Below are 21,785 nucleotides of genomic sequence, written 5' to 3' on the forward strand. Positions count from 1 at the left end.
TGAACACAACTCTAGGGAAATTGTTATATTCGATCATATACCTAGGCAATATGCGTCGAAATCAATGTACTAGGTGAAACGATCAAGAGGCAAATGTCGCAATGGCTTTATCAAAGGCATCATCAATCTCTGCTACAATCAACGGCGCTACCGAGGCCCAAGTACTAGTCAACTTGGCTATAATCGCAGTCGCCAAATCATCACTATCACTCTTGATTTCTTTGAGTATCGTTTCAACCAAGCTCGTCAAGCTCGCAATACCAAGGAATCCGTCCTCAAAATCGGCCTTTTTACTCTCGATCGTCGCCAGACTGGACTCAACTACCGGCACGAGAGTAGCGATGAACGCCTCGGCGACGGACTCAGATTCTGCATCCGTAAAGTTGGCCGAGTGTTTGGCGTCGTTGGTTGTGCAGACGATTGCATTTATGACGGCGAAGGAGTCCGAGAGGATCTCGACGGCTGTAATAGTGCCTTCGATGCCGCCGGGGTAACTGGCGACGGTGTTGTTGAGTGTGATTGTTGCGTTTGCGATCTTTTGGATTCCGGTGAGGACTGATGCTTCGTCTCTTTTGGAGAGGAGGGGAGAGGAGAGGGTGAGGGTGATAAGAGGGAAGAATGCAATGGTTTTCAGGAGAAGCATATTGATATTCAGATCTGATCTGCGAAACGACTTGGTAGCTATGCTATAACTACAGTACTGATATACACTTGCAAAACCTGGAAAGAAATATACAAAAGGATGAGGTCAAATTTCTCCGAATATATACATTTCTATGCCCCTGTACGCCTAGAGAATACTCCCACCTAGCAACGAAGAAAGCAAACCGTGCTCAGAGGCCGCATAATATTCCACTATTTCGGTACTAAGTTGCGAGTCTTCTCAAGAGCCAAGATCGAGTTCCCGAGTCACTCCTTATATTCGAGGCTGAACGTGGCGTTGACCTAAATCTGGGGTAAACCAATGAAAATACATGCCTTTTCATTAAGCCTAGGCTCGAATCATTTCATCTTGTGATGATATTTGTTGTCCCTGTTTCAATTGGTGCATAAACACGGGGAAACCGCCATGGTTACATTCCATGCATCCACAAGGGATAAAAGAATACTCTTTCTCTGGAAATTGTGATTGTATATGAATCAAATGTCACAATGCCGAGGCAAATTACAAAATCACATTCATTCTCTCTTCTACAACTTCTTCTTGATTAGACTCAGTCAAGTTCAATGTTGACAATCCGATATTCCGCCAAATCGCGTACTATTGTGCCGCTTTATGCTCATCCTAGCACAGCGAGTGACCATAGAACAAGTATGACCGGGAGTGATCACTGGCCAGGTCATGTTAAGTCAGTGAGCGCTAATCGATCTAGACCTTTGTGACCCGAAGTCACCAACTGGGCGGTTCTGTAATTCAGGTTTCAAGGTAACGGTTTCCTCACCGAGGAGACCTAGATGACAAAGAGCATCTCGTACAAGACTTTCAAGCCCAGTAGCAGTCCTTGCTACGCCATAGATATAATGGTCTGGCCGCAACAAGACTCCTAGAGCACCGTATTTCATGAACCAGGCGGAAAACACGCCTGTCGTGTCGTGGATATCGTTGCCGATAGAGACGATTTTCCCATTTAGAACAACAGAGAAACGCCTGATTATATCTGAACATATCTGTGTCTTGCTGTTACTTTCACCTACTGGCGACAGGAATATTAGCCAGCTTTGAACACCAAAATGGTCGCATAGTCGTCCATGTCTATCTCCAATCTGGAGCGTCCCATCGATGAAAAGACTGCCAACCTCATCATGGAATGCTTCTCCTTCCTCAGAGTTCAAGGCATACATGCCAGGCGATCCCAGTTTTTCAGGGTTCTGAGGAGCGAACGGTCGTTGATTGTACTCTACATCACGGCGCATTGCTTGCTCCAAATCAGTCACTGTAACTCGAGCTTCCATAGCAACAGAAGCTTTGATTAATTCCTGGACTCCACCTGACCTCTCTGAAGTCCAGTCTTCAAACATACGACACCAGTTACTCTCGGGATATCGAAGAGCAAGGTCAATCCTCCAAGAAAGAGAGTTAGCATCCCGCACCCCTGAATTGAGTCCCTGCCCTATAAAAGTAGGTGTTACATGGGCTGCGTCTCCAGCCAGAAGGATTCGACCTTTATTAAAAGTCTCACACCACCCTCCCTTCGACGAGAAAGCTGCGCTTTTCTCAATGAGAGCATTTTCAGGGTTGCAGCCAAACTCTGCTATCAAAGACCATATGAATCCACTGTCCGATGCCTTTGCAATCTCCTCGTCAGAGAGCAACATCAACTCCCATCTTCTGCGCTGCGGAGTTCCAAATACAGAAGCATGTGGCCGTTGAGGATTCATGTGGACTCTCGCATTGTGAAAATCTTTCCACTTCTCCCCAGCCCCGGGAACCGTTGGGGCAACATCGACGACTAGCCACGTCGTATTCGAACCAGGACAGTCTATGAAAGGGAATCCAACGGACCTGCGAACGAGACTATTTGCTCCATCGCAGCCTACAGCAAATTGTGCGAGCCAGTTCTGAATCCCACTGGGACCCTGAGCGGATACCTCAACATGGGAGTCCGTATTGAGTACATTTTCAACCTCTGTTGACCGAATTACGGCTATACCCCTTTTTTGACAGGCTGTTTCCAAGACCTTTTCCAAAGCTGGCTGGTGAATTCGAAATGTTCTGCTGGTTCCAGTCTTCGATGGCCCGTTGTAAGGGACTCGACGGAGGACCTGTCCTGAAGCCCCGATTATTTCGACCTCATCCGAAACCGTGCCACGAACATCTGCCACGGCACTTTCGAACAAGTCGTAGTATAGACCTAATCCATCCCAGACCCGCAAAACGTCATGACTGAGATTGACTGCCCTAGGAAGAGGATAGATAGCGGCATGCCGTTCCAAGACTATGATTCGATGACCGTAAGATCCTAAAAGAAGAGCGAGAGTGAGACCCACTGGTCCAGCTCCAACAACAAGGACGTCGCAGTCGTGCTTCATATTGGTTGTCTAGGCCTTTCAAATAAGTCAATATCGATTTCAAGGTTTCTATTGTGGTTATTTTGGCTTTCGTTGCAGCTTATTGTGACCCTGAGAAGTTGATGTTTATATCAATGCTTTGCATCAAATCTACAATAGTCATGAAGCAGTCATATGCCTAGGTAAGTTCAAGCATCGGTGATCACGTCACTCAAGTGGTAACACACAAACATAAAGTATTCATATTTCGACCACCACTCTACTAAATTTGGTCACCCACTGGACGAAATATCAATCCTTTTGACATATCATTGCCTTGAATGATGGTACACCGGAGAAACTTGGCGGAGATACCATAGACGAAGGTCAGACACAAAAAAGAAAACAAAAAAAAGAAGGAAAGACCTCGGGAATAACAGAAATTGTTAGCACAGCATAGTACATCCACAGCACGCGGTCTATTCGGATTACAGAGTCTTGGATATCTATTTCACCGGGTGATCATCTGCACTTCGTGTGAGCTTCGAGGTCATTGCATATGCATTGTGATCTGAAAATACCAATCATAGTCAAGTATAATCATTTAAGAGACATATAGCCATTGGCTAAGCTTTCCTCGTTGCTGTTTTCAAGAAAAACAGCGCGGCATTAGCGGCAGATGTCAATTGATATTGCTCGGTACTAAACAACCCCTAGTTACATAGATATGACTGGGTATAAGCGGTGATAAGACTTGTTCAAAGTATAAGATAGTAGGAAATATGTACAGATAATGAGATACAGAGTTACAAAAATTCAGTATGTTCCAGAAATGAATAGACAATAGACCTTTGAAGTTAAGACTGGTAGACAGCAACATAGGCAGTTTCCATCATACTGCCATACCCTCCGAGGGTTTGTGAATTAGGATAACCTGGCTATACAGCCAAGAGTTTCTGTATTAGCACTCTACTGATGCTCAAACGTAAAGAGAGAAGACTTACCCAGTTACCACCAACAGCCACATTGAGAATGAAATACAACGGGCTATGGCACAGCGTTGCCCAGACACCCTGGTTCCCAATCTGAGAGCCACTGATCTGCCAGAATTGTCGTCCGTCCATATACCAGGTAATCGTCTCAGACTGCCAGGAAGATGGAGTACGATCCCAGACCATGCGCCATGTATGCCAGGACTGGTCTGGGATGGTGATGCGTCCACCTAGACCATTAGGCTCGTTGCAGATACCACCTGGGTTCACATTGCAATGAGCAGTACCGTAGCCAGTCAGCTGGCCATTAACTGTCTCGAGAATATCGAGTTCTCCACATGCTGGCCATCCAGTTCCGTGACGGATGGAATCACCCAGGATCCAGAATGCAGGCCAAATCCCCTGTTTGTTTGCAATAGCGTTTGTTCCAAATCTGATATTGGCTTCGGCCATTGTGATAACGCCCGCTGTTGGCGTGAAGGTGTACTTGCTCTCAACGCGGCCTGAAGTCCATCCGCCAGAGACAGTATTGTCTGCCCAGGGCACAAGCTGAATCGTGCTACCACCGCTCAGCTGGACATTTGCACTTGAGCTAGTGTATGTTTCTAACTCGCCGTTCACGGTCGATTTTCCCGTGATGATGTTCCAGTTACCGGAACTAGGGGATGTCCCTGCTGCGCCGTCAAAGCTATCGGTCCACTGCAATGTGTACCCTGCGTACGACGGAGGAGCCCAGGCTGAAGCCAGAGAGGCCAAAGAGGCCACAGTGGAGAAAAGAGAGACGTAACGGCTGTACATTCTGACAGATATTGTATGATCACAAGAGTACCGATTGCATTGAAAAGACTATGATATGAAGATCTGGAACTTACAGGACTTGGAACAGGGACCGGGGTTCTATATCAACAAAAATGCAAGTAAGTAGAGACGACTTTCTTTATGTGGACCTTGACCGGGCGTTGTTTCGAGTAGTGTGAATGATTCTATCATGAGCTCTCTAACCGTGATAGGGGATGTCATGGTGTTATAGAAGATGACTATGATCACATTCATCGCCCTCATATTATATAGACTTAAGAATGCTGACTCAAGCGCTATACTTTCTGTAGGCAGTACTTCCATAGCCATCAAGCAGTACTAGGATCCTACGACGGTTTCCTGAAACTAACCAAGCCTCGAGGATTTAATGAAACAAAATAAAATAGACCGTGATAGTACTAACTTAATAATATCCAACTTCTAACACTGCGGCTTGTTGCCCTAAGAAATCTGAATGTAACCCGACGCCTCGGGACTCGAATTAGGGCTTTGTGAGGCTGACCATAAGAACAAAAGCCGTGTCACACTGAGAGTCACACAAAGCATTTAGCGCCACACTTAACATTATGCTTATATACATTAAACTACAAAGACATGCATGCGCTCACACGCCCCAACGCCCCCTGAAATTTCCACGATGCCAAACAAGTTCCCGCAATTAAACTATCCCAGGATATAGGAGTACTGCTACGGTACTACCCGGTCGTAGAAAAGGTCATGACAAAGGAGAACTATTACTTCACCTTACTCATAATAGTCTCCAAACCCCTCTCAACATTCAGCTCAGCAGCCTTGGCTTTAACGGCACTAATCATCGACCGCTCGAAATCGTCACGAGAGCGCAGCACGGCCTCAACCCAGGACATCTGCAAATCCCAGTACTCGGTTTTGAGTGCTTCGTAGACATTCACAATACCAGCGCCCTTTTCGGCTTCGAGTAATCGAACAAGCCAGTCGACAAGACGCCATTTATTCTTGATATTGCTTTGGAAGGAGTCCGGGAAGTTTTGGAAAAATGCAAAGACGGTGAGGATGTCGTCTTTGAATTTCTCAGTGAAGGGGTCTTGGCGACGGAATTTGACACCGCGGTTGCGAACGGCTGATAGGTATCGCACGAGCAGCTCATCTGATAACTCCTCGATGAAGATTTCGCTGAGTGATGGGTGTAAGACCGAGCCGTAGTCTGACATGTAGTCCTCAAAAGTCGAGGTCATGCGCTTGATAGCAAACTCGCCGTACCACTTGGCCGTGAAGAAATCGGGGAGTGTGGTACGGAAGTCAACGACAAAGATGAGGTTAACAAACTGACTTAGACAGTGGGTACTAAGATCCACGTATCCATTTCGAAGAGAGTCCAGTTCGACTGAAGCTCTCTCATCCATGTATTGCGGTGTGACAAGTGACTCGATATCCCGTTTGAAGCGAGTCAAATAGCCTACCTGACCGGTATCTTCGTTGTCATCGATGCAGGCAATCTGATCGTTTGCCACGGCGACCAGCCAGTCTTGCAGAGGTTGCAATCCTTCGGCCTGATCGGGGTTAGTATTATTATATTTGGCACATTCTTCGTCAAGAACCGTCTGCCACGCTGTCTGTCGGGCCTTTAGAGCTCGGAACATCGAATCAATAATGCCTTCAATAACATCAGCACGATCAGACGCAGACGCAGCCCCAATCTGCTCATTGAGCATTCGCCACATATCTCCCAACATCTTCGTACGGAAGTATCCATCTGAATTCGTCTCCAGGGCATCCGACGAGCGTTCCAGAAGCGCTTTCTTATCCGCAGCAAATATACGATCCATCCACTCGTCCACGGCATTGAGAATAACACTCTGCCACTGGCGAACGAGTTCTGGTTCACGATCATCCAAAACATTCGGTACCAGGTCTGCCGGCTTCCAGCTTAGTTTGGACATCTTCTTGTAATATTTCGGCGTCCAGTGAAGGATTGCTAATAAATTGTCTGGTGGTAATTCAGGATCATCGACGAGACCGATAAGAAAATCGTGCATCATCCGGTGATATGTCTTCGTATAAGTAGCGTATATCTTCCACCTCTTTGGCATAAGCTGTTGCATGCCTTGCTGAACGGTGAAGAGGTCATTGAAGAACCACTTCAGACTCTTCTCAAGACTGTCTGGATCTCCTAGGAAATCCTCCTTGGCAGCATCAAACTGGTTCTGAGCATAAAACTCAATAGCCTGCAGGAATTTCTCCTTGTAGCCTCTGACCGTCTTCGGTCCGATATTCATAGACTTGAACCTGTTTGCTAGTTCTTCGTGGTCTCTTTGAGCCTCCTGCAATGCTTGGACGTGCTCGTCGTTTTTTTCTTCTTTTGCAATCACGAGAGCCAGCCTCACTACCATGCCATTATTATCAGACTGTAGAAGCGGAATCAGATTCATGCAGGCAGTTCCAACGTGATCATCAAACCACTCAATCACCGCATCCAAACCTTGAAAATAATCCAGTAACGTAGTCTCACTACTCGAATCCTTAGCTCTTCGAATCTGATCCAACGCTTCATCACGAAAATCCCGTAACTGCGAAATCAATATATGCGCTTTCAATAAATTAGGCTGATTCTCCAGATCATCGTCATCATCCCGAAGTAGAGCCTCAGCTTTCGCTAAATTTGCATCGAAGTTCTCCAATCCCTTCTTCATCATAACCACAGCCTCAAAATTCCGTTGCACCCTTGCCAATTTATCGATCTGCGAGAAATCCTCCACCGTCTCCTGCGACTCTGCACATAGTTTATCGATACCCTGAAGCTCGTCGCGAGTTTTGAAAACCTGTCTCTGACCTTCCGTCAACACGGATAGACTTCGTTGCACCTTCTCGAGTTGTTCTCGTAGACCTTCGCGAAGCTGTGCGTCTACTGCGACCTTCTTGTGCTGGTATTCGAGCTTCAATGCGGGTAGTTTGTCCAAATCTTCCGGATGTCGTAGGAGCTCAGCTAGCCGTGGGATAGCAGTGGCCTTGTCCAGGCCTTCCATCTTGCGATCTTTCGCCATGATCGTTGCTGCCCTGGAGGCCGCGCTGATTTAACGTATCGGTAAATCGGAGCGATTGATCGTTGTTTACGCGCGCAATGTTTGTAGTCGGGACATGGTATATCGCCGCTCGCTACTAAAAATGACTGTCGACTCTCGCATCCGAATCCGTGATATTCCACACTGTTTTTATACTCCCTAGTGTATAAATCTGCTGAAACGTAGCTGTTGGCCAGAGATGAGTTCCGCAATGTCCAATCAGAAGCGCAGCGGAAGCTGTCAATAGGACTCGCATGACTCACCGCCTTCTTCTTTGGCAAACATCAGCGGATTTGCTATTGAATTTCTATCTCCGTCTCCTTAGCCATTACTATCGTTCCGTCCTGAAACGACTTATTTCACGACTAAGGATCAACTGACACTCTTTTTGAACCGCGAACCCATCGATGAATGAGAGTGTCTGACCATTAGGCCTTGCGACAGGTCTACCCAACAAAAACACATACTCCAATCCAAACAACTTAACCCATTCACCATACCCAATCCTCAAACCCTTCCAACGAACCAGAAGATAACATATCAAAATGGCCACGAAAATGACCTACTTCCGCATAACCCTCATGCGCTCCGCCATCGGTCTCCCACTCCGCCAAAACATGGTCCTCCACGCCCTCGGCCTCAAAAAGCGAATGGCAACAGTCTTCTACCCGGTCTCACGAGACGTAGCCGGTCAAATCATGAAAGTGAAAGAATTGGTCGATGTGCAAGAAGTCGATGAACCGCTTACGAAGGCGCAGGTTCATCTGCGACGGAAACCGGATCCGGGATATTATGTTGAGAGAAGGGCGGAGGAAGATTTTGAAGAGAGGAGGTTCTCATAGTATGATTTTTTTTTTCAATTCGATTATCATGATGATTGAGTGGTCGACTTGGTTCGGTAAGGAAATCTATATCGAGAGGATCTACTACAGGGGAGATTTTCAGACGCTCGAATATGGAAGCACCTCACCGACTCGAGGCTATCGACTGAGGTGTACAAAAGAGCATCAAGTATTTACATATCCGGGCTTAAACGGATCATTTGGTTTAGCCGGTGTTTTAAAACTGGCCACTACTGTACAATAAACAAAGAATGAATAATGAATGTATTATACTCTTTGATTGACCATAAGAATATCTACAAGAATAACCCACTGAAACCGTACGCCGACCAATGTACAACACAGGAACAAATCAACCGGAAGCCTTTCATCTGGCGGAAATTTAGTAAGCACGACTTACGGCTTGTACAAAGCATCAAGGAATCCCTCAGCCAACCGGCTCACAATACTCTTATCGGGCAGGCTACCTGCCACACCGTACAAGGCAGCAGTGTCACCTCGTTGTTTGGCGTATGACTTTCCTTGTCTTTGTCTCTCCTCGGCTTTGGCCAGTTCTGCACTCACTACTTCGGTCAACTCGGTCTGCAATTTCTCCACAGCCAATGCTGTCGGTCTTGTGAAAGCCATGTGGATTGCTGGAGGATCTTGTAGTGCGTTGAGATGCCATCCTTTAGCTGACATTGCATCTGCAATATCATATGTGTCGATTCCAACATTCTTGCTTGCGAAAGCTACCACGCTGACTTCGGGTTTACCGATGACTTCAAGATTTGCTGACAAGATTGGATCTTCGCGAATGGCTGTTTCGAACTGTTTGGCTGCACCCATGATTTGATGGCAGCTAGCAGTATATCCTGACTCGCCGATGGTCATCAAACTGACCCAACAACCTGCGATCAAGGCACCAGGACGGGAGCCTGCAATTGATGGCGAGGCATAGACACCTCCTGTCCATTCGGGGAAGATAAAGTATTGATAGTTTCGGTAAGACCGGTTGCGGTACAGCAAAACAGAATTACCCTTGGGAGCAAATCCGTATTTATGAGTATCGACACTAATACTGGTCACACCTGGCTGACGGAAATCGAATCCACCTTCATCTTCATAAGGTGATGGGAAACCAGCCTTCTTAAGGAAGGCGATGACAAACGAACCAAGACAGCAATCGACGTGGAGTGGTATCTTGTATGAAACGGCAAGTCGTGAAAGGGCTGGAATGTTGTCCACGATACCATGTGGGAAGTTAGGAGCAGAACCGACAATAAGAACAGTGTTGCGGTTGATCAGTCGTCGAAGTGAAGGAATATGAACTTTATAATCCGGTGCTGGGCACGGCACCTGGTGAACCTTAATGCCAAAGTAGTTACCAGCCTTGAAGAAAGCCGCATGCACAGTTTCGGGAACAACCCTGCGATTGTTAGGACTTCATCTTGCCTAGATAACTTGCTAGACTCACATTTCTGGTTCAGTAATTCCGCGCTCGGCGTAGCCTTTCTGCCTAGCTGCAAGGCATGCCATTAAGATAGATTCTGTGCCACCGCTGGTAGTTACACCAGCACCATCCGATGGACCGTGGAAGAGGGAAAGGACCTAATCAAATTTAATACTCAGATCCACATGATGGCCCTTTGATTGTTTACATACCATGGCGACAATTTCGGCTTCCATTTTCCGGACTCCTGGAAAAACATCCGGGTGAAGAGGATTGGAAACACTAAATGTTCCAATAGCTTCGGTTTGCAGCTTCGAGAGATCTTCGCCACCATGGTAAACGGCGCCGCTGACACGGCCTTCCTCCCATTTCGCATGTTCCATACCAGACAATTGCGTAAGCTCCGCACGTATCTGTTCAGTTGTCCAACCTTCCTTTGGCAGAGTGAGATAGCTATTAATACCGGGACCCTTTCGGACGAGTTTCTCCTCAAGTTTCGTAATGGCGGTTGTGACCTGCTTATCTACCTGGCCGCGAACACCAGGGGCGCGTAGGAACAGGTAGCAGACCCATAGCCGAACGGCGGCATAGACTCTTTTAATACTTCCGATAATGCCATACCCGCGGAGGGAATCGAATGTCTTGCGAGTGTATCGGAGAATGAAAAAGAGGAAAACGATGTTCTTGATCCTGAATACGATAGAAAATAATTAGTCAATCACAATTCAATGCAGGCAGACAGAATAGTTGCTAAACGTACAGGTCGACGTTGAGGTATGCGAGAGTAGCATTGGAAAAGTTTCGTGATGATGCTCCCATCAACCTGCTCTGCACGGATGCGGGAATCAGTGATGACGCCATGTCTGCTACTGATATAAAAGTAGCTGTGCGATAAGACTGTCAGCTATTAATGCATGAAGAATATATACTGACGGTAGAGATGTGTAGAAGAGAGGAAGAGGAAGAGGGACAGGATGAAGAATAAATATTGTATCGTCCAAGAAGGCAGTCGCCAATGTCTCCGGTATCAATGGGAAGGCACGCCTCGGCTCAGTCAACCAGCTTGGGAACCAGCCCGCTTACAACGGCCATACGCCTGGTAATTTATGATTATGGTTAGCCTCCGGCTTGCGAGGTGCTTGCGAGCTCGCAACCATCTGATTTGCCACGGTTAAAATACAACGCTGTAAGACCGTTACACTGTGATAATCGAACCTCTATTATACTTGATCTAGCTTATCAGCAACACCGTTGTCAGGACTTATCAGAGATCAACCTAACTGTACCAACATCTCGAATACTGACATCAACAATGTGGCGCAGTGAGCGATCACTCGGGAGTCGGAAATATGACATACTCGCCCATCGTTACTGAAATGATTAGGCAGATCTATTGAAATAGAGGAAACAATATGCTTTTCTTCAAGTACATCTAGTCATGTCGAAGATTGTCGTGCAAGCCCTTATATACAGGCGGCCACCACACTTTTTGAACGCCGAAACCCTTTTAAGTTTCCCTTTTTTGAACTTTCTTCAACTTCTCTGTCAAATGAAGTGTAGGAGGATTGTGGATAATCCATTTGCAAAGACAAGACCAAAAACGCCAGAGCGCAAAATAAGAGAACCATTCACATCGTATAAATTAACAGATAAGAGCCGTTTAAAGATCGACTGCCGTCTTTTCTTTTGTCTAAATGCAAGTTTACTTAGGCACCGATGTTTTCACCGTTGGCCTGGGCTTGAGCGATTTCCTTTTCCTTCTGTGCGAATTGGGCCCTCTCCTCTTCGTTCAGCTCCATCAGTGGCTTATCAGTACCGAGCTTGATGTTGTGGTGGAATGCGCGGATAATGCTGTCAGCATCGTCAACGGCGATGGGGCGGATGTCGGCAAGAGCCTTGATCTTGGCGGTACATTCCTTGTATTGAGCATCAGTCATCTGGATGTTGAGTTGTTGAGCACGGGACTTGATAGCGTTCCATCCAGTGAGACGAGAAGCGAAGTGCACATAACGAGTCATGCCGAAGTCAGCGGGGTTGATGATTTCGTAGGTGCTGGGGTTGTTGAGGATAGCCTTGGCGTGGATACCGGCCTTGTGAGTGAAAGCGCAGAAACCAGTGATGTAGTTGTTGAAGGGGATGTTGACTTGAACGGATTCAGCGACCAAGTCCTCCAAATCCTTCAACTTCTCCAAGCGGTACTTGGACTTGACATATTCAGGGGCCTGAACCATCATTCTGGCCATCAAACCACCCAGAGGGGTGATGCCATTGCGTTCACCGATACCTATACTCAATTAGCGTATAATCACACAATGATTTGCGGAATGACGTACCAAGAACTGAAGTATCGATGTGCGTGGCACCGGCTTCCAAAGCGCAGAAAGCATTTGCAATAGCGCAGCCAGTATCGTTGTGGAAATGGGTCTCAATGTCACAGTGAACGACACCTCGGAGAACACGGACAAGCTCATAGACTTGACGAGGAGAAGCACACTATGTCCGAATTAGTACGAGCGAACTCAGTTGGAATTCCTGTTTAAGAACTTACGCCAACAGTATCGGCGATACCAACTCGGTGGACACCAACTTGGTCAACAGCGGAGTAAATTGACAAGAGATCAACAAGATCTATGAAAATTGATTAGCGACAGCGTTTCAAATGAACAGCAGCATATCTTACCTGAACGGAATGAGTCTTCGCTGGAAAATCGAACCTCAATACCCTTGGACTTGACAAAGTTGATAACCTCAATGGCAGTGTTGGTGATATAGGTAATATCCTTGCCATGAGAGTGTTCACGGAGACTAGCAACCGCATTAGACCTGGAACCAGTGTCTGTATTGGAAGTGGATATACTCACTAAGAGCTTGTGCCAATGACGACATCGACACCGTCAACACCGGTCTCGACTATACAATGGTAAGCACGTGGTCAAGAAAACTAGCCATTGGGAAGAATTCGGAGCATACCAGCTACTCGGGCATCGTCCATATGGCAACGAATGTGTGTCAAAATCTGGAAGAACTGTTAAGTAATGAGACCGGCAGATGTCATCTACATAACCAACCTTGGCCTTAAGTCCCAGCTTGCAAATAGCCTCGCAGTCCAACCTCGATTGCTCAGAGGCACATGGGCTGGTGAGTTCGATCTATTGCCGTATCCGATTAGTGATTGAACCCACAATAATTGAATAATGCGGGTATGACTCACATAGTCAACACCAAATTCATCAAGGGCCTTGGCAATCTCAATCTTCTTCTCGGTATCAAAAAAGGCATTGGCGAATTGTTCGCCCTCTCGCAATGTGCTCTCAATGATCTTAAAGCGGGAGACATTGCTCAAGAAATCGGTAACTCCGGCGTTGTGGCCGTAGGGATTCCTCGACGTGGGGTGAGGGTTCTGACGAGTCTGGATGGCGGTGAAGCCGTCGTGGTTCACTGTATTATGGAGATGATTAGTATAGTTGAATTGAACACAAGATCGAGTCCTGCGAGGTGGAAGTAAACACCGTACCATTTCCGTTGGCATCGACGGTGCCATTGCCATTGGTGTGCCCATTGGCCGTGTGGTCTGCGCCGGGACACATTTTGAGCGCGGGTATGTAATGAAGTTTAGTTCTAGATCAAGAGAGACGGGACTGCGATCAGAGAATAATTGGTAGACAAGATGATGGAGAGTAGAATGTGAATCGAGTGTTTCTTATATAAGAAAAAAAAAGAGAGAGAGAAGAAAGAGTCATAGAAGGCGGGGCGTGATTAGGTGCAATGACTCAACCGAGCGATTGGTCGATGGATGACTGAGGCAAAAACTGGGGGAACCTGGAAAATTTCCTTCTTTGCCTGGAAAAACTTCCTAGCCAGGCCGAAATCGCTCTCTGCTTTTGGTCGCCCCTCGCGATCGCCTATGCACGCAGACGTGGATTCAGTCAATTCGCGACTGATCAATTGTATGGAGTTTATTAATAATGCAACTGTCTTCAATGCGTCGCCTTTATTTCATGAACGAGGCAACTCACAAACAATTGTTGGACGTTAGGGTATGGAGGCTCACTATCCTGCCGGAGCGACTATCGGCCATGGTCGATAACATCATCGGTTAATGAATACATACATAATGAAGACTAGGGGAATTTACACTTTGATCTTAAGATTCGAAATACTAAATTGTATGTGTTTCTACATGGTCGCAAATGTTAGCATCGCGACAACTGGCGACTGAGTAGAACCTGATAATTGCATCAGTCGATGACAACTCCACCTGATATTCATGAAATGCACTCCATAGTCCATACAAATGTCATTTATTTCAAGACACACGTGCGGGCTGTGGATGATATTCGCCGCGTTGGCAGCTAAAAGGAACAGCCATTAGTAATTTGCCCCTTTTAGCATAGCTCCGGCTCCTGTATCAAGTACGGCCAGCTAGCCTCAGCGAACCCTCTGTCTGAACTCCTCTTCAACGTCAAGCCCGAGCATCCCCCATTGACAAGCCAGCTGCTCTCTTGCGCTTCGTTGACCTTCTCTCATCTCCAAAAATATATATCATTAATATAATCCGTTCTTTTCCACCGACCGACCCCTCCCCGCCATCACCATCAACATGCGCTTCTCGGCCCTAATCACTCTTCTCCCGGTCTTGGTCGCCGCCCAGGAGTCGCAATACGCCTTCACTGACCAGGTCAAGGGCTGGTTCGACCAAGTCAAGTCCTTTATTCCTCAGGCTCCTATTGTTGCGAATCCCGTCCAAGAAGCCGTTCACAGAACTACCTCGAAGGTCGCGGAAAAGGCTGTCACCCCAGTGACCCTTAACAACTATAAAGACGTTCTGGAGCCATCAACTCAACCCCAGGAGTGGCTTGTTTTCTTTACTGGTGGTAACAAGACATGCTTTGGTCGATGCCTCCGAGCTGAGCATGCTTGGAATGTACGGCATTTCATTTCAGTGAAATTGAGCGTGATAAGACGATACTAATTTCTTTGATAAATAGGACTCGATCCCACTCTTTGCCGCAGATCCTACGTCACCAAATCTCGGATATGTAGACTGCGAAAAGGAAGCAATTCTCTGCTCAATCCTGGCCGCCGCAGCCCCCACCATCTGGCATCTCGACCTTCCCCAGGTTCACCCTGGCGAGAAACGTCCTGAAGTACCTCTACATGTTGTGCACTTGAATTTCACCACCGTCACTCCTGAGACCGTCTACAACGTTCATGCCGAAAAAACATGGCAGAAGGAAGATCGCTACGAAGGCTGGCTTCACCCATACGATAGTTTCTTGGCCGAGACTGGCTTGAATGTTCCCCTCGGCCACGTTATCTACTATTTCTCTGTGATTCCTAGCTGGTTGACTATGATTGGTATCAGCTTCCTCAGCAGGAATGTGATGTGAGTTTTTATGAATATCCTGAATCTTATGTCATTCTAACTTTTCATATTTAGGGGTCGCCGTGCTGCAAATCCAGGCGCAATTGCCGGCCGTCGTTAGGGAATAGTTTATTTGGCAATTTGCTCAAGATCTACCTTTATGGTCTATTAATATATCTTCGTTGCTACATGAGTTCCAATCCTTTTATCTTTCCATATACTTAGTTCTAGGAGGCATTGCGCTGGTAGGTATCGGGTCTGGTCTGTTAATGTTTAAACGATGAAGGGATTATGTTTCGGGGCTCGCATTGATTCCAAATTATATACAATCTACCGACAGCTTACCCAACGGCTGACGAACTTGGAAGCTATTTCAAATACCAATAAACTTCACTGTATTGGAGCGAGTGCTGTGTAGGCAATTCCAAATTTCCATTAGCTAGTTTCTCCGCATACCGAATCCGCCTTCCGCCACAGAGCTTTGACAGATCTCAAAAATTATGCGCCTTCTTTTTCTCTTTCCAACATACAATCTGCACATAGTACATTACAAGCATGGCCGCGCCAGTGACATCCGATAACATGCCAACTACCGCTTCGTACGTTTTTGCGACTGCTATTATCGCTGGTGTTCTTGGTTACTTTGCAGGTCAAGGCGCTTCACTCGGTTTGTTCTCTTCTTCACCTGCGACGAGGCAACAATCGATTTCAAAGGGCGCAACGAAAGAAGAAGATGAGATAGAAGAGGATTCGGAAGAAGACGATAGTGAAGAGGAAGATGAGGCTGAATTAGCGACATTTGAGGGTAATCAGGACGAGGTGAAACTCGTTCTTGTTGTGCGGACAGATTTGGGCATGGGCAAGGGTAAATTCCCAGTCGCAATTTCCATTTGATGCAGAAAAAAAGTCTTCATCATGAACTTTGAGTGTCTAATCTCTCTGATCGATAGGTAAAATCGCCGCTCAGTGCTCGCATGCCACACTCGCTTGTTACAAATATTACTTCTCGAAAGCTCCCAACTCGCCCATTCTCAAACGCTGGGAACGCGGTGGTCAGGCAAAAGTCGCTCTACAAGTCAAGTCAGAGGAGGAGATGTTGCTATTACAAGCTCAAGCCATGAGCCTGGGACTCTGCGCACGCGTGATACAGGACGCTGGACGAACGCAAATAGCCAGTGGAAGCAGAACAGTTCTTGGTGTTTTGGGACCGAAGACGGTGGTTGATCAGGTTACTGGTCATTTGAAACTTTTATAATACTCTATGAGGCTTGTACTATATGAATTACGACTTAAACCCCATCTGTATGCAGTAAAATAGAATGTTGGCTTGTCATGGTTTTTCCCTAACCTCATCAGCCGACGGCCAAAAAAATCGGTAAAGGGAGTGGGAATATGACGCCGACAGCGACTCAAGCCTCCAACCGAGCTCACCAATCGTGAAAAAGGGAGCTCAAAGCCAGAGGGTGTTGAGAGCTGTACATCGATCTCAGATCTGTCGACAGGAAATCGACACCATGCCAGAATTAAAAACCCTGTATGAATGGCTCCTTTGTCGTCGAACTGTTCAGCAATCAACTGATCACAGCTTGTAAAAACAAACTGGCCAGGATCGCGAAACACAGATCTGTTTATTTTCGTTATGAAGAGAAGAGGAAGAAGATGTTGAAATTTTCTGAGCGGTATAAATACTCGCTCACTAGCGTGCATTGTGGAGGTGCTTATTGCGCTAGTCTTGTTTTGGCTCGGAACGGATAAACTCCAGGGTTCGCCGCCTAAAGAGTTGATTAAGGTCGGGTGAATCTTTACAACTATCACGACCAACTTATCCTCGCATCCGCTTGTCACCGCACTGTATCTAACAGTGTTTCATCCTGTACAAGATGGCGGACGCTCTATCGATCGAGCAAAATAACAAAATCCGGGTCGCCCTCGGTCTCAAACCGCTTCCCGTCCCCGGTGCAGAACCACCCTCAGGACCTGTTTTCAAAGAGTCCAAAGATTCTGCTGAAGAAGAAGAGCCCGGTAGTACGCTAGAGTCTCGCGAGGCTCAAGGATACCAAAACTGGCAGAAACTACAAGATGAAGCCGAGGCAAGGCGGAAACGACAAGAAAAGAATGCCGCTATCAAAAGGGCACGCGAACTGGCGCAGCGTGATGCGAAACTGGAAGGAAAGGGATTAGGCGATATGGGCGTTGAACTAGATACAAAGGCCTGGCTGTCGCAACATAAGAAGTTATCAAAGAAGATTGAAAAAGAGAGAGCTCGTAAGCTTGCAGAGGAGCTTGCCGAACGAGAAAGGGTTGCCGAATACACTGCTGCAGATCTTGCTGGTATCAAGGTTGCGCATGAAATGGGCGCCTTTGACGATGCAGCTGATGGACAAATCTTGACGTTGAAAGACGCTACGATCGACGAAAATGAAGAGGAAGGTGATGAGCTGGAAAATTTGGAATTGGTCGATCAAGAAAAATTAAAGGAAAAACTCGAACTGAAAAAGAAGCGAACGGCCTATGACCCTGTGAAAGAAGATGGTACTTCCTCCATACTAGCCCAATACGATGAGGAAATTGACGGCAAAAAGCGAAAGCATTTTACACTTGACGCTAAAGGTTCCACGGCTGAAGAACGGGAGGCGAAGCGACAACATGTTTCTGATATACTGAATAAACAGGTTGTCAATCTGGACATTGTACCTGAAGCCCCGGTTTCGGATTATATGGATATTAGCGAGGTGAAAATCAGGAAACCTAAAAAGAAGAAAGCCAAGGCTACGCGACAAAAAGCTCTCGATGAGGATGATATATTTCCTATTCCAGACGCCACAGGAACAAGCAATGGTGATAGTATGCAGGTGGATTCAGGGGAAACAGTAACAAACAATGCTATTGATGCACCCAAGAAGAAATCATACGACACCTCATTTGTTGATGACGAGGACTTGCAGGCTTCACTTGCGATACAGAGACGTGCAGCATTCAAGAAGCGCAAACATCTTCGTCCAGAAGAACTCGCGCGACAATTACGGGAAGAAAGCTCTCAAACACCAATGGAAGTAGATAATGGCGACGGAGCAGAGGAGGAGCCGGGCTTGGTGATTGATGAAACATCAGAGTTTGTATCTAATCTACAGCGTCCAGAGATACCTGAACGTCCCGAACGACGAGCAGCCAGTCCTGATGAAGAAAAGGATGAGCACAAAGAAGAGTCTCCGGAATCAGGCGTGGCAGATGTTCATATGGAAGGCGCCGTGCAAGTCAAAGAGGAACATGAAAATCAAGAGGCAGAGAATCCCAAGATCAGTGTTACTGGATTGGATGAAGAGTCAACACTTGACGAGGGTCTGGGAAGTACTCTTGCTATGCTACGTCAGCGTGGTCTAGTACAGCAGTCCGATGCCGCTGATTTGAATGCATTACATCGCGATCGCCAGAAGTTTCTTCAAGAGAAATACAAGCGAGAAGCTGAGGCTGAGAAACGTGCGCGAGCACAGCGTGAACGAGACCGTGCTACCGGTAAACTGGATCGAATGTCTGCTCGAGAACGTGAAGAATATGCACGATGGGAGAACAAACAACGAGACCAGCAAGAGTCACGACAGATGGCCGATATTTTCAATCGGGAATACAAGCCTGACGTTCAGCTCAAATATGTGGACGAACATGGTCGACTCTTGAATCAAAAGGAAGCCTTCAAGCATTTGAGTCACCAATTCCATGGCAAGGGCAGTGGCAAGATGAAGACGGAGAAACATCTTAAGAAGATTGAAGAGGAGAAGAAGCGGGAAGCCATGAGTGCATTGGAAAGCAGTCAGCATACTGGCATGAATAGCGCGATGGGGGCTACGGCCAAGAAGAATCGGCAAGCCGGTGTGCGTCTTGCATGATGTATTATTATACTAGATATCTGTAGATAGAATGGGAATAGATCCCTGTCTGGGTTGTGATATTCCGGCTAATTTCGAGGGCTGTCATGTGATGTACACAACATGGTTCGCGGTTATCGCCGATTGGACCGAGAGAATAGAGTCAGACAATTTACCCGTTCCGTTCTCTTACCTTGCGCCTTTCTCTTAACTTCATCTCTTCATTTCTGTGTGGATGTCTTTTCTTCCCATATTTTCTCTTTCCTTTATCTAGGGAGTCTTGCCGCTTTGTTTATTATTTGGTTTGTGTAATTTATTTATCTTCAAAATAACCATGTTGTCTACGATGAGAGTCGCCAGCCGCCGGGCTGTTTCGCGTGAGTCAGGCATGCGGGTCTTGTTGACTGGGGTGCGAGCTGGTTCTACTTGGGCCAATGTTCCTCAGGGACCTCCTGTACGTTGGTTTGGACACATTGACTGCTGAAAATATATATATGTGTGTGACTGAGGAGCTAATGTGTTGATGATAGGACGCGATCCTGGGTATCACTGAAGCTTTCAAAGCGGACTCTTTTGCGGAGAAGATCAACTTGGGTGTTGGAGCTTACCGTATGTTTCTATCCAAACAGTCATGAAAACCCAACTACTTCTAACTGCTATTCTACAGGCGATGACAAAGGAAAGCCCTACGTTCTTCCCTCCGTTCGTGCCGCCGAAGACAAGATCGTCGCATCCCGTCTCGACAAGGAATACGCTGGTATCACCGGTGTCCCCAGCTTCACCTCCAAAGCTGCTGAGCTCGCCTACGGCGCTGACTCTGCAGCCCTCAAAGAAGGCCGTATCGCCATCACACAATCCATTTCTGGTACGGGCGCACTCAGGATCGGTGGTGCTTTCCTTGAGCGATTCTACCCCGGCGCCAAAAAGGTTTACCTACCCACACCTACCTGGGCGAACCACAATGCCGTCTTCAGCGATTCCGGTCTGGAGGTCGCCAAATACCGGTACTATAACAAGGATACCATTGGATTGGACTTTGACGGTCTCGTTGAGGATCTAAAGGCTGCTCCTAAGAACAGCATTATCTTGCTACATGCTTGCGCTCATAACCCTACCGGTGTTGACCCTACCCCCGATCAATGGCGTCAAATCAGTGATGTCGTCAAGGAGAAGGAACATTTCGCTTTCTTCGACATGGCTTATCAGGGATTCGCCTCTGGTGATGCCGACAAGGATGCTTTTGCGCCTAGATACTTTGTTGAACAAGGCCACAACATTGCTCTGTGCCAGAGTTTTGCCAAGAACATGGTTCGTCCTTTTCGTCTTCAATGTATCTGATATTCGTATCTGACTGACAATGACAGGGTCTATACGGTGAGCGTGCAGGCGCATTCTCTCTCGTCTGCGCCTCAGCCGAGGAAAAGAAACGCGTCGATTCCCAAATCAAAATCCTCATTCGCCCTCTTTACTCCAACCCCCCTATTCACGGCGCACGTATCGCATCCACCATCTTGAATGACCCCGAGCTCAAGAAGCAATGGCTAGGCGAAGTTAAGGGTATGGCAGATCGTATCATTGAGATGCGCACTCTTCTCAAGCAAAATCTTGAAGCTTTGGGTAGTAAGCATGACTGGTCCCATATTACCGACCAGGTATTACCCCCTCTCCCAATTTCTTATTTTAATAATAATATCTTTTCAATACTGACATGGATAGATCGGTATGTTTGCATACACCGGCCTAAAACCTGAACAAATGGATGTCCTTGCCAAGGAACACTCCGTCTACGCAACAAAGGATGGCCGTATCTCTGTCGCTGGAATCACGACAGGAAACGTTAAACGACTTGCAGAGGCTATTTACAAGGTTACTGGTTAGATTTCTTTTCATACTATTTTGTAGAAAATAGAAGCAAAGAGATAAAAGAATAAAAGGTTGGTTCGGTAATTGTGCTATGTCAATGGCATGTCAAATACTAGACAGAATGGTATGATAAGATTTGCATCTTCTGGTTTTTGATATTTTTGTATGGCTGCTCTACGGGGACATCTGACTAGCAAAGATACGTCAACTGGTACGTGTAGCCCCTACCTTATGGTAAGTAGATAGATACTGGAAAGCTACAAGTGGATCGTTATACAGAGACTACAATGTAGTACATGCAGACGACACCCACTCATGCCCTTATCTAAGTTGACGACAGCCATACAATAACTTACCGGTCAGAATTGCCGGGATTGAGAGTAGAAAGAACCCCGTAGCACAACTAACGGAAGTGTCACTCCAGGAAACGCAGTCGTCATGTGTCTCGGTACAGCTTTGGGGTCGAGCAGGGAGACGGTATTTGAGTCGAGAATGACGGTTGAATGGGCTTGCCGGTCAAATTTCGCAGGATCAAGAACAGGAAAGAACCCCTATTACAACTAACGTACATGTTGTTCAGGGC

At 46.7% G+C, this 21,785-nt stretch overlaps 9 protein-coding genes across 9 annotated transcripts; 4 read left to right on the forward strand and 5 right to left on the reverse strand.

The window, feature by feature from the left end:
* Positions 1-82: 82 nt before the first annotated feature.
* TSTA_078240 (antigenic cell wall galactomannoprotein, putative) lies at positions 83-3,030 on the reverse strand (the record flags this gene model as incomplete). Its single annotated transcript, XM_002341807.1, has 2 exons — positions 83-686; positions 1,376-3,030. The coding sequence occupies 2 exons, from the start codon at positions 3,028-3,030 to the stop codon at positions 83-85; spliced, it is 2,259 nt and encodes a 752-aa protein (XP_002341848.1).
* Positions 3,031-3,659: 629 nt separating this feature from the next.
* Positions 3,660-4,843, reverse strand: TSTA_078250 (endo-1,3(4)-beta-glucanase, putative). Its single transcript, XM_002341808.1, has 2 exons — positions 3,993-4,843; positions 3,660-3,926 (listed from the first exon to the last, which is right to left on the reverse strand). The coding sequence occupies exons 1-2, from the start codon at positions 4,776-4,778 to the stop codon at positions 3,846-3,848; spliced, it is 867 nt and encodes a 288-aa protein (XP_002341849.1). The 5' UTR covers positions 4,779-4,843; the 3' UTR covers positions 3,660-3,845.
* Positions 4,844-5,166: 323 nt separating this feature from the next.
* Positions 5,167-7,819, reverse strand: TSTA_078260 (Exocyst complex component Sec6, putative; the record flags this gene model as incomplete). The annotated part of the gene is made up of 1 exon (XM_002341809.1): positions 5,167-7,819. One exon carries the CDS (start codon positions 7,817-7,819, stop codon positions 5,534-5,536), a length of 2,286 nt encoding a protein of 761 aa, XP_002341850.1. The 3' UTR covers positions 5,167-5,533.
* A 563-nt stretch (positions 7,820-8,382) lies between these two features.
* Positions 8,383-8,828, forward strand: TSTA_078270 (mitochondrial 54S ribosomal protein YmL33; the record flags this gene model as incomplete). The annotated part of the gene is made up of 2 exons (XM_002341810.1): positions 8,383-8,678; positions 8,720-8,828. 2 exons carry the CDS (start codon positions 8,383-8,385, stop codon positions 8,826-8,828), a joined length of 405 nt encoding a protein of 134 aa, XP_002341851.1.
* Positions 8,829-8,937: 109 nt separating this feature from the next.
* On the reverse strand, positions 8,938-11,158 carry TSTA_078280 (sphinganine-1-phosphate aldolase BST1, putative). The gene is made up of 4 exons (XM_002341811.1): positions 10,872-11,158; positions 10,324-10,801; positions 10,136-10,269; positions 8,938-10,087 (listed from the first exon to the last, which is right to left on the reverse strand). Exons 1-4 carry the CDS (start codon positions 10,970-10,972, stop codon positions 9,076-9,078), a joined length of 1,725 nt encoding a protein of 574 aa, XP_002341852.1. The 5' UTR covers positions 10,973-11,158; the 3' UTR covers positions 8,938-9,075.
* Positions 11,159-11,512: 354 nt separating this feature from the next.
* TSTA_078290 (homocitrate synthase) lies at positions 11,513-13,817 on the reverse strand. The gene is made up of 9 exons (XM_002341812.1): positions 13,626-13,817; positions 13,323-13,549; positions 13,180-13,260; positions 13,082-13,127; positions 12,973-13,021; positions 12,792-12,916; positions 12,660-12,739; positions 12,445-12,604; positions 11,513-12,395 (listed from the first exon to the last, which is right to left on the reverse strand). The coding sequence occupies exons 1-9, from the start codon at positions 13,696-13,698 to the stop codon at positions 11,818-11,820; spliced, it is 1,419 nt and encodes a 472-aa protein (XP_002341853.1). The 5' UTR covers positions 13,699-13,817; the 3' UTR covers positions 11,513-11,817.
* Positions 13,818-14,541: 724 nt separating this feature from the next.
* TSTA_078300 (uncharacterized protein) lies at positions 14,542-15,877 on the forward strand. The gene is made up of 3 exons (XM_002341813.1): positions 14,542-15,035; positions 15,100-15,497; positions 15,552-15,877. Exons 1-3 carry the CDS (start codon positions 14,712-14,714, stop codon positions 15,595-15,597), a joined length of 768 nt encoding a protein of 255 aa, XP_002341854.1. The 5' UTR covers positions 14,542-14,711; the 3' UTR covers positions 15,598-15,877.
* A 126-nt stretch (positions 15,878-16,003) lies between these two features.
* On the forward strand, positions 16,004-19,483 carry TSTA_078310 (DNA binding protein SART-1, putative). The gene is made up of 4 exons (XM_002341814.1): positions 16,004-16,341; positions 16,427-16,711; positions 17,177-17,265; positions 17,339-19,483. The coding sequence occupies exons 1-4, from the start codon at positions 16,032-16,034 to the stop codon at positions 19,358-19,360; spliced, it is 2,706 nt and encodes a 901-aa protein (XP_002341855.1). The 5' UTR covers positions 16,004-16,031; the 3' UTR covers positions 19,361-19,483.
* Positions 19,484-19,644: 161 nt separating this feature from the next.
* TSTA_078320 (aspartate aminotransferase, putative) lies at positions 19,645-21,341 on the forward strand. The gene is made up of 5 exons (XM_002341815.1): positions 19,645-19,793; positions 19,870-19,948; positions 20,007-20,647; positions 20,704-20,991; positions 21,056-21,341. Exons 1-5 carry the CDS (start codon positions 19,674-19,676, stop codon positions 21,215-21,217), a joined length of 1,290 nt encoding a protein of 429 aa, XP_002341856.1. The 5' UTR covers positions 19,645-19,673; the 3' UTR covers positions 21,218-21,341.
* The last annotated feature ends 444 nt before the right edge of the window (positions 21,342-21,785 follow it).

Source organism: Talaromyces stipitatus, genomic scaffold (assembly GCF_000003125.1).
Source record: "Talaromyces stipitatus ATCC 10500 scf_1105507295523 genomic scaffold, whole genome shotgun sequence".
In the NCBI taxonomy this organism is placed as follows: domain Eukaryota; kingdom Fungi; phylum Ascomycota; class Eurotiomycetes; order Eurotiales; family Trichocomaceae; genus Talaromyces; species Talaromyces stipitatus.

Coding starts and splice junctions, on each gene's coding strand:
- TSTA_078250 (XM_002341808.1), bottom strand. CDS start 4,778: ATGTACAGCCGTTACGTCTCTCTTTTCTCCACTGTGGCCTCTTTGGCC. Junction 3,927..3,992: donor TGGCTGTTGGTGGTAACTGG/GTAAGTCTTCTC, acceptor TTGGCTGTATAG/CCAGGTTATCCTAATTCACA.
- TSTA_078280 (XM_002341811.1), bottom strand. CDS start 10,972: ATGGCGTCATCACTGATTCCCGCATCCGTGCAGAGCAGGTTGATGGGA. Junction 10,802..10,871: donor GCATACCTCAACGTCGACCT/GTACGTTTAGCA, acceptor TATCGTATTCAG/GATCAAGAACATCGTTTTCC. Junction 10,270..10,323: donor AAGCCGAAATTGTCGCCATG/GTATGTAAACAA, acceptor AAATTTGATTAG/GTCCTTTCCCTCTTCCACGG.
- TSTA_078290 (XM_002341812.1), bottom strand. CDS start 13,698: ATGTGTCCCGGCGCAGACCACACGGCCAATGGGCACACCAATGGCAAT. Junction 13,261..13,322: donor ATGAATTTGGTGTTGACTAT/GTGAGTCATACC, acceptor ATACGGCAATAG/ATCGAACTCACCAGCCCATG. Junction 13,022..13,081: donor GGACGATGCCCGAGTAGCTG/GTATGCTCCGAA, acceptor ACCATTGTATAG/TCGAGACCGGTGTTGACGGT.
- TSTA_078300 (XM_002341813.1), top strand. CDS start 14,712: ATGCGCTTCTCGGCCCTAATCACTCTTCTCCCGGTCTTGGTCGCCGCC. Junction 15,036..15,099: donor GAGCTGAGCATGCTTGGAAT/GTACGGCATTTC, acceptor TTTGATAAATAG/GACTCGATCCCACTCTTTGC. Junction 15,498..15,551: donor TTCCTCAGCAGGAATGTGAT/GTGAGTTTTTAT, acceptor TTTCATATTTAG/GGGTCGCCGTGCTGCAAATC.
- TSTA_078310 (XM_002341814.1), top strand. CDS start 16,032: ATGGCCGCGCCAGTGACATCCGATAACATGCCAACTACCGCTTCGTAC. Junction 16,342..16,426: donor AGATTTGGGCATGGGCAAGG/GTAAATTCCCAG, acceptor TCTGATCGATAG/GTAAAATCGCCGCTCAGTGC. Junction 17,266..17,338: donor CGCCTAAAGAGTTGATTAAG/GTCGGGTGAATC, acceptor TGTATCTAACAG/TGTTTCATCCTGTACAAGAT.
- TSTA_078320 (XM_002341815.1), top strand. CDS start 19,674: ATGTTGTCTACGATGAGAGTCGCCAGCCGCCGGGCTGTTTCGCGTGAG. Junction 20,648..20,703: donor AGAGTTTTGCCAAGAACATG/GTTCGTCCTTTT, acceptor TGACAATGACAG/GGTCTATACGGTGAGCGTGC. Junction 20,992..21,055: donor GGTCCCATATTACCGACCAG/GTATTACCCCCT, acceptor TGACATGGATAG/ATCGGTATGTTTGCATACAC.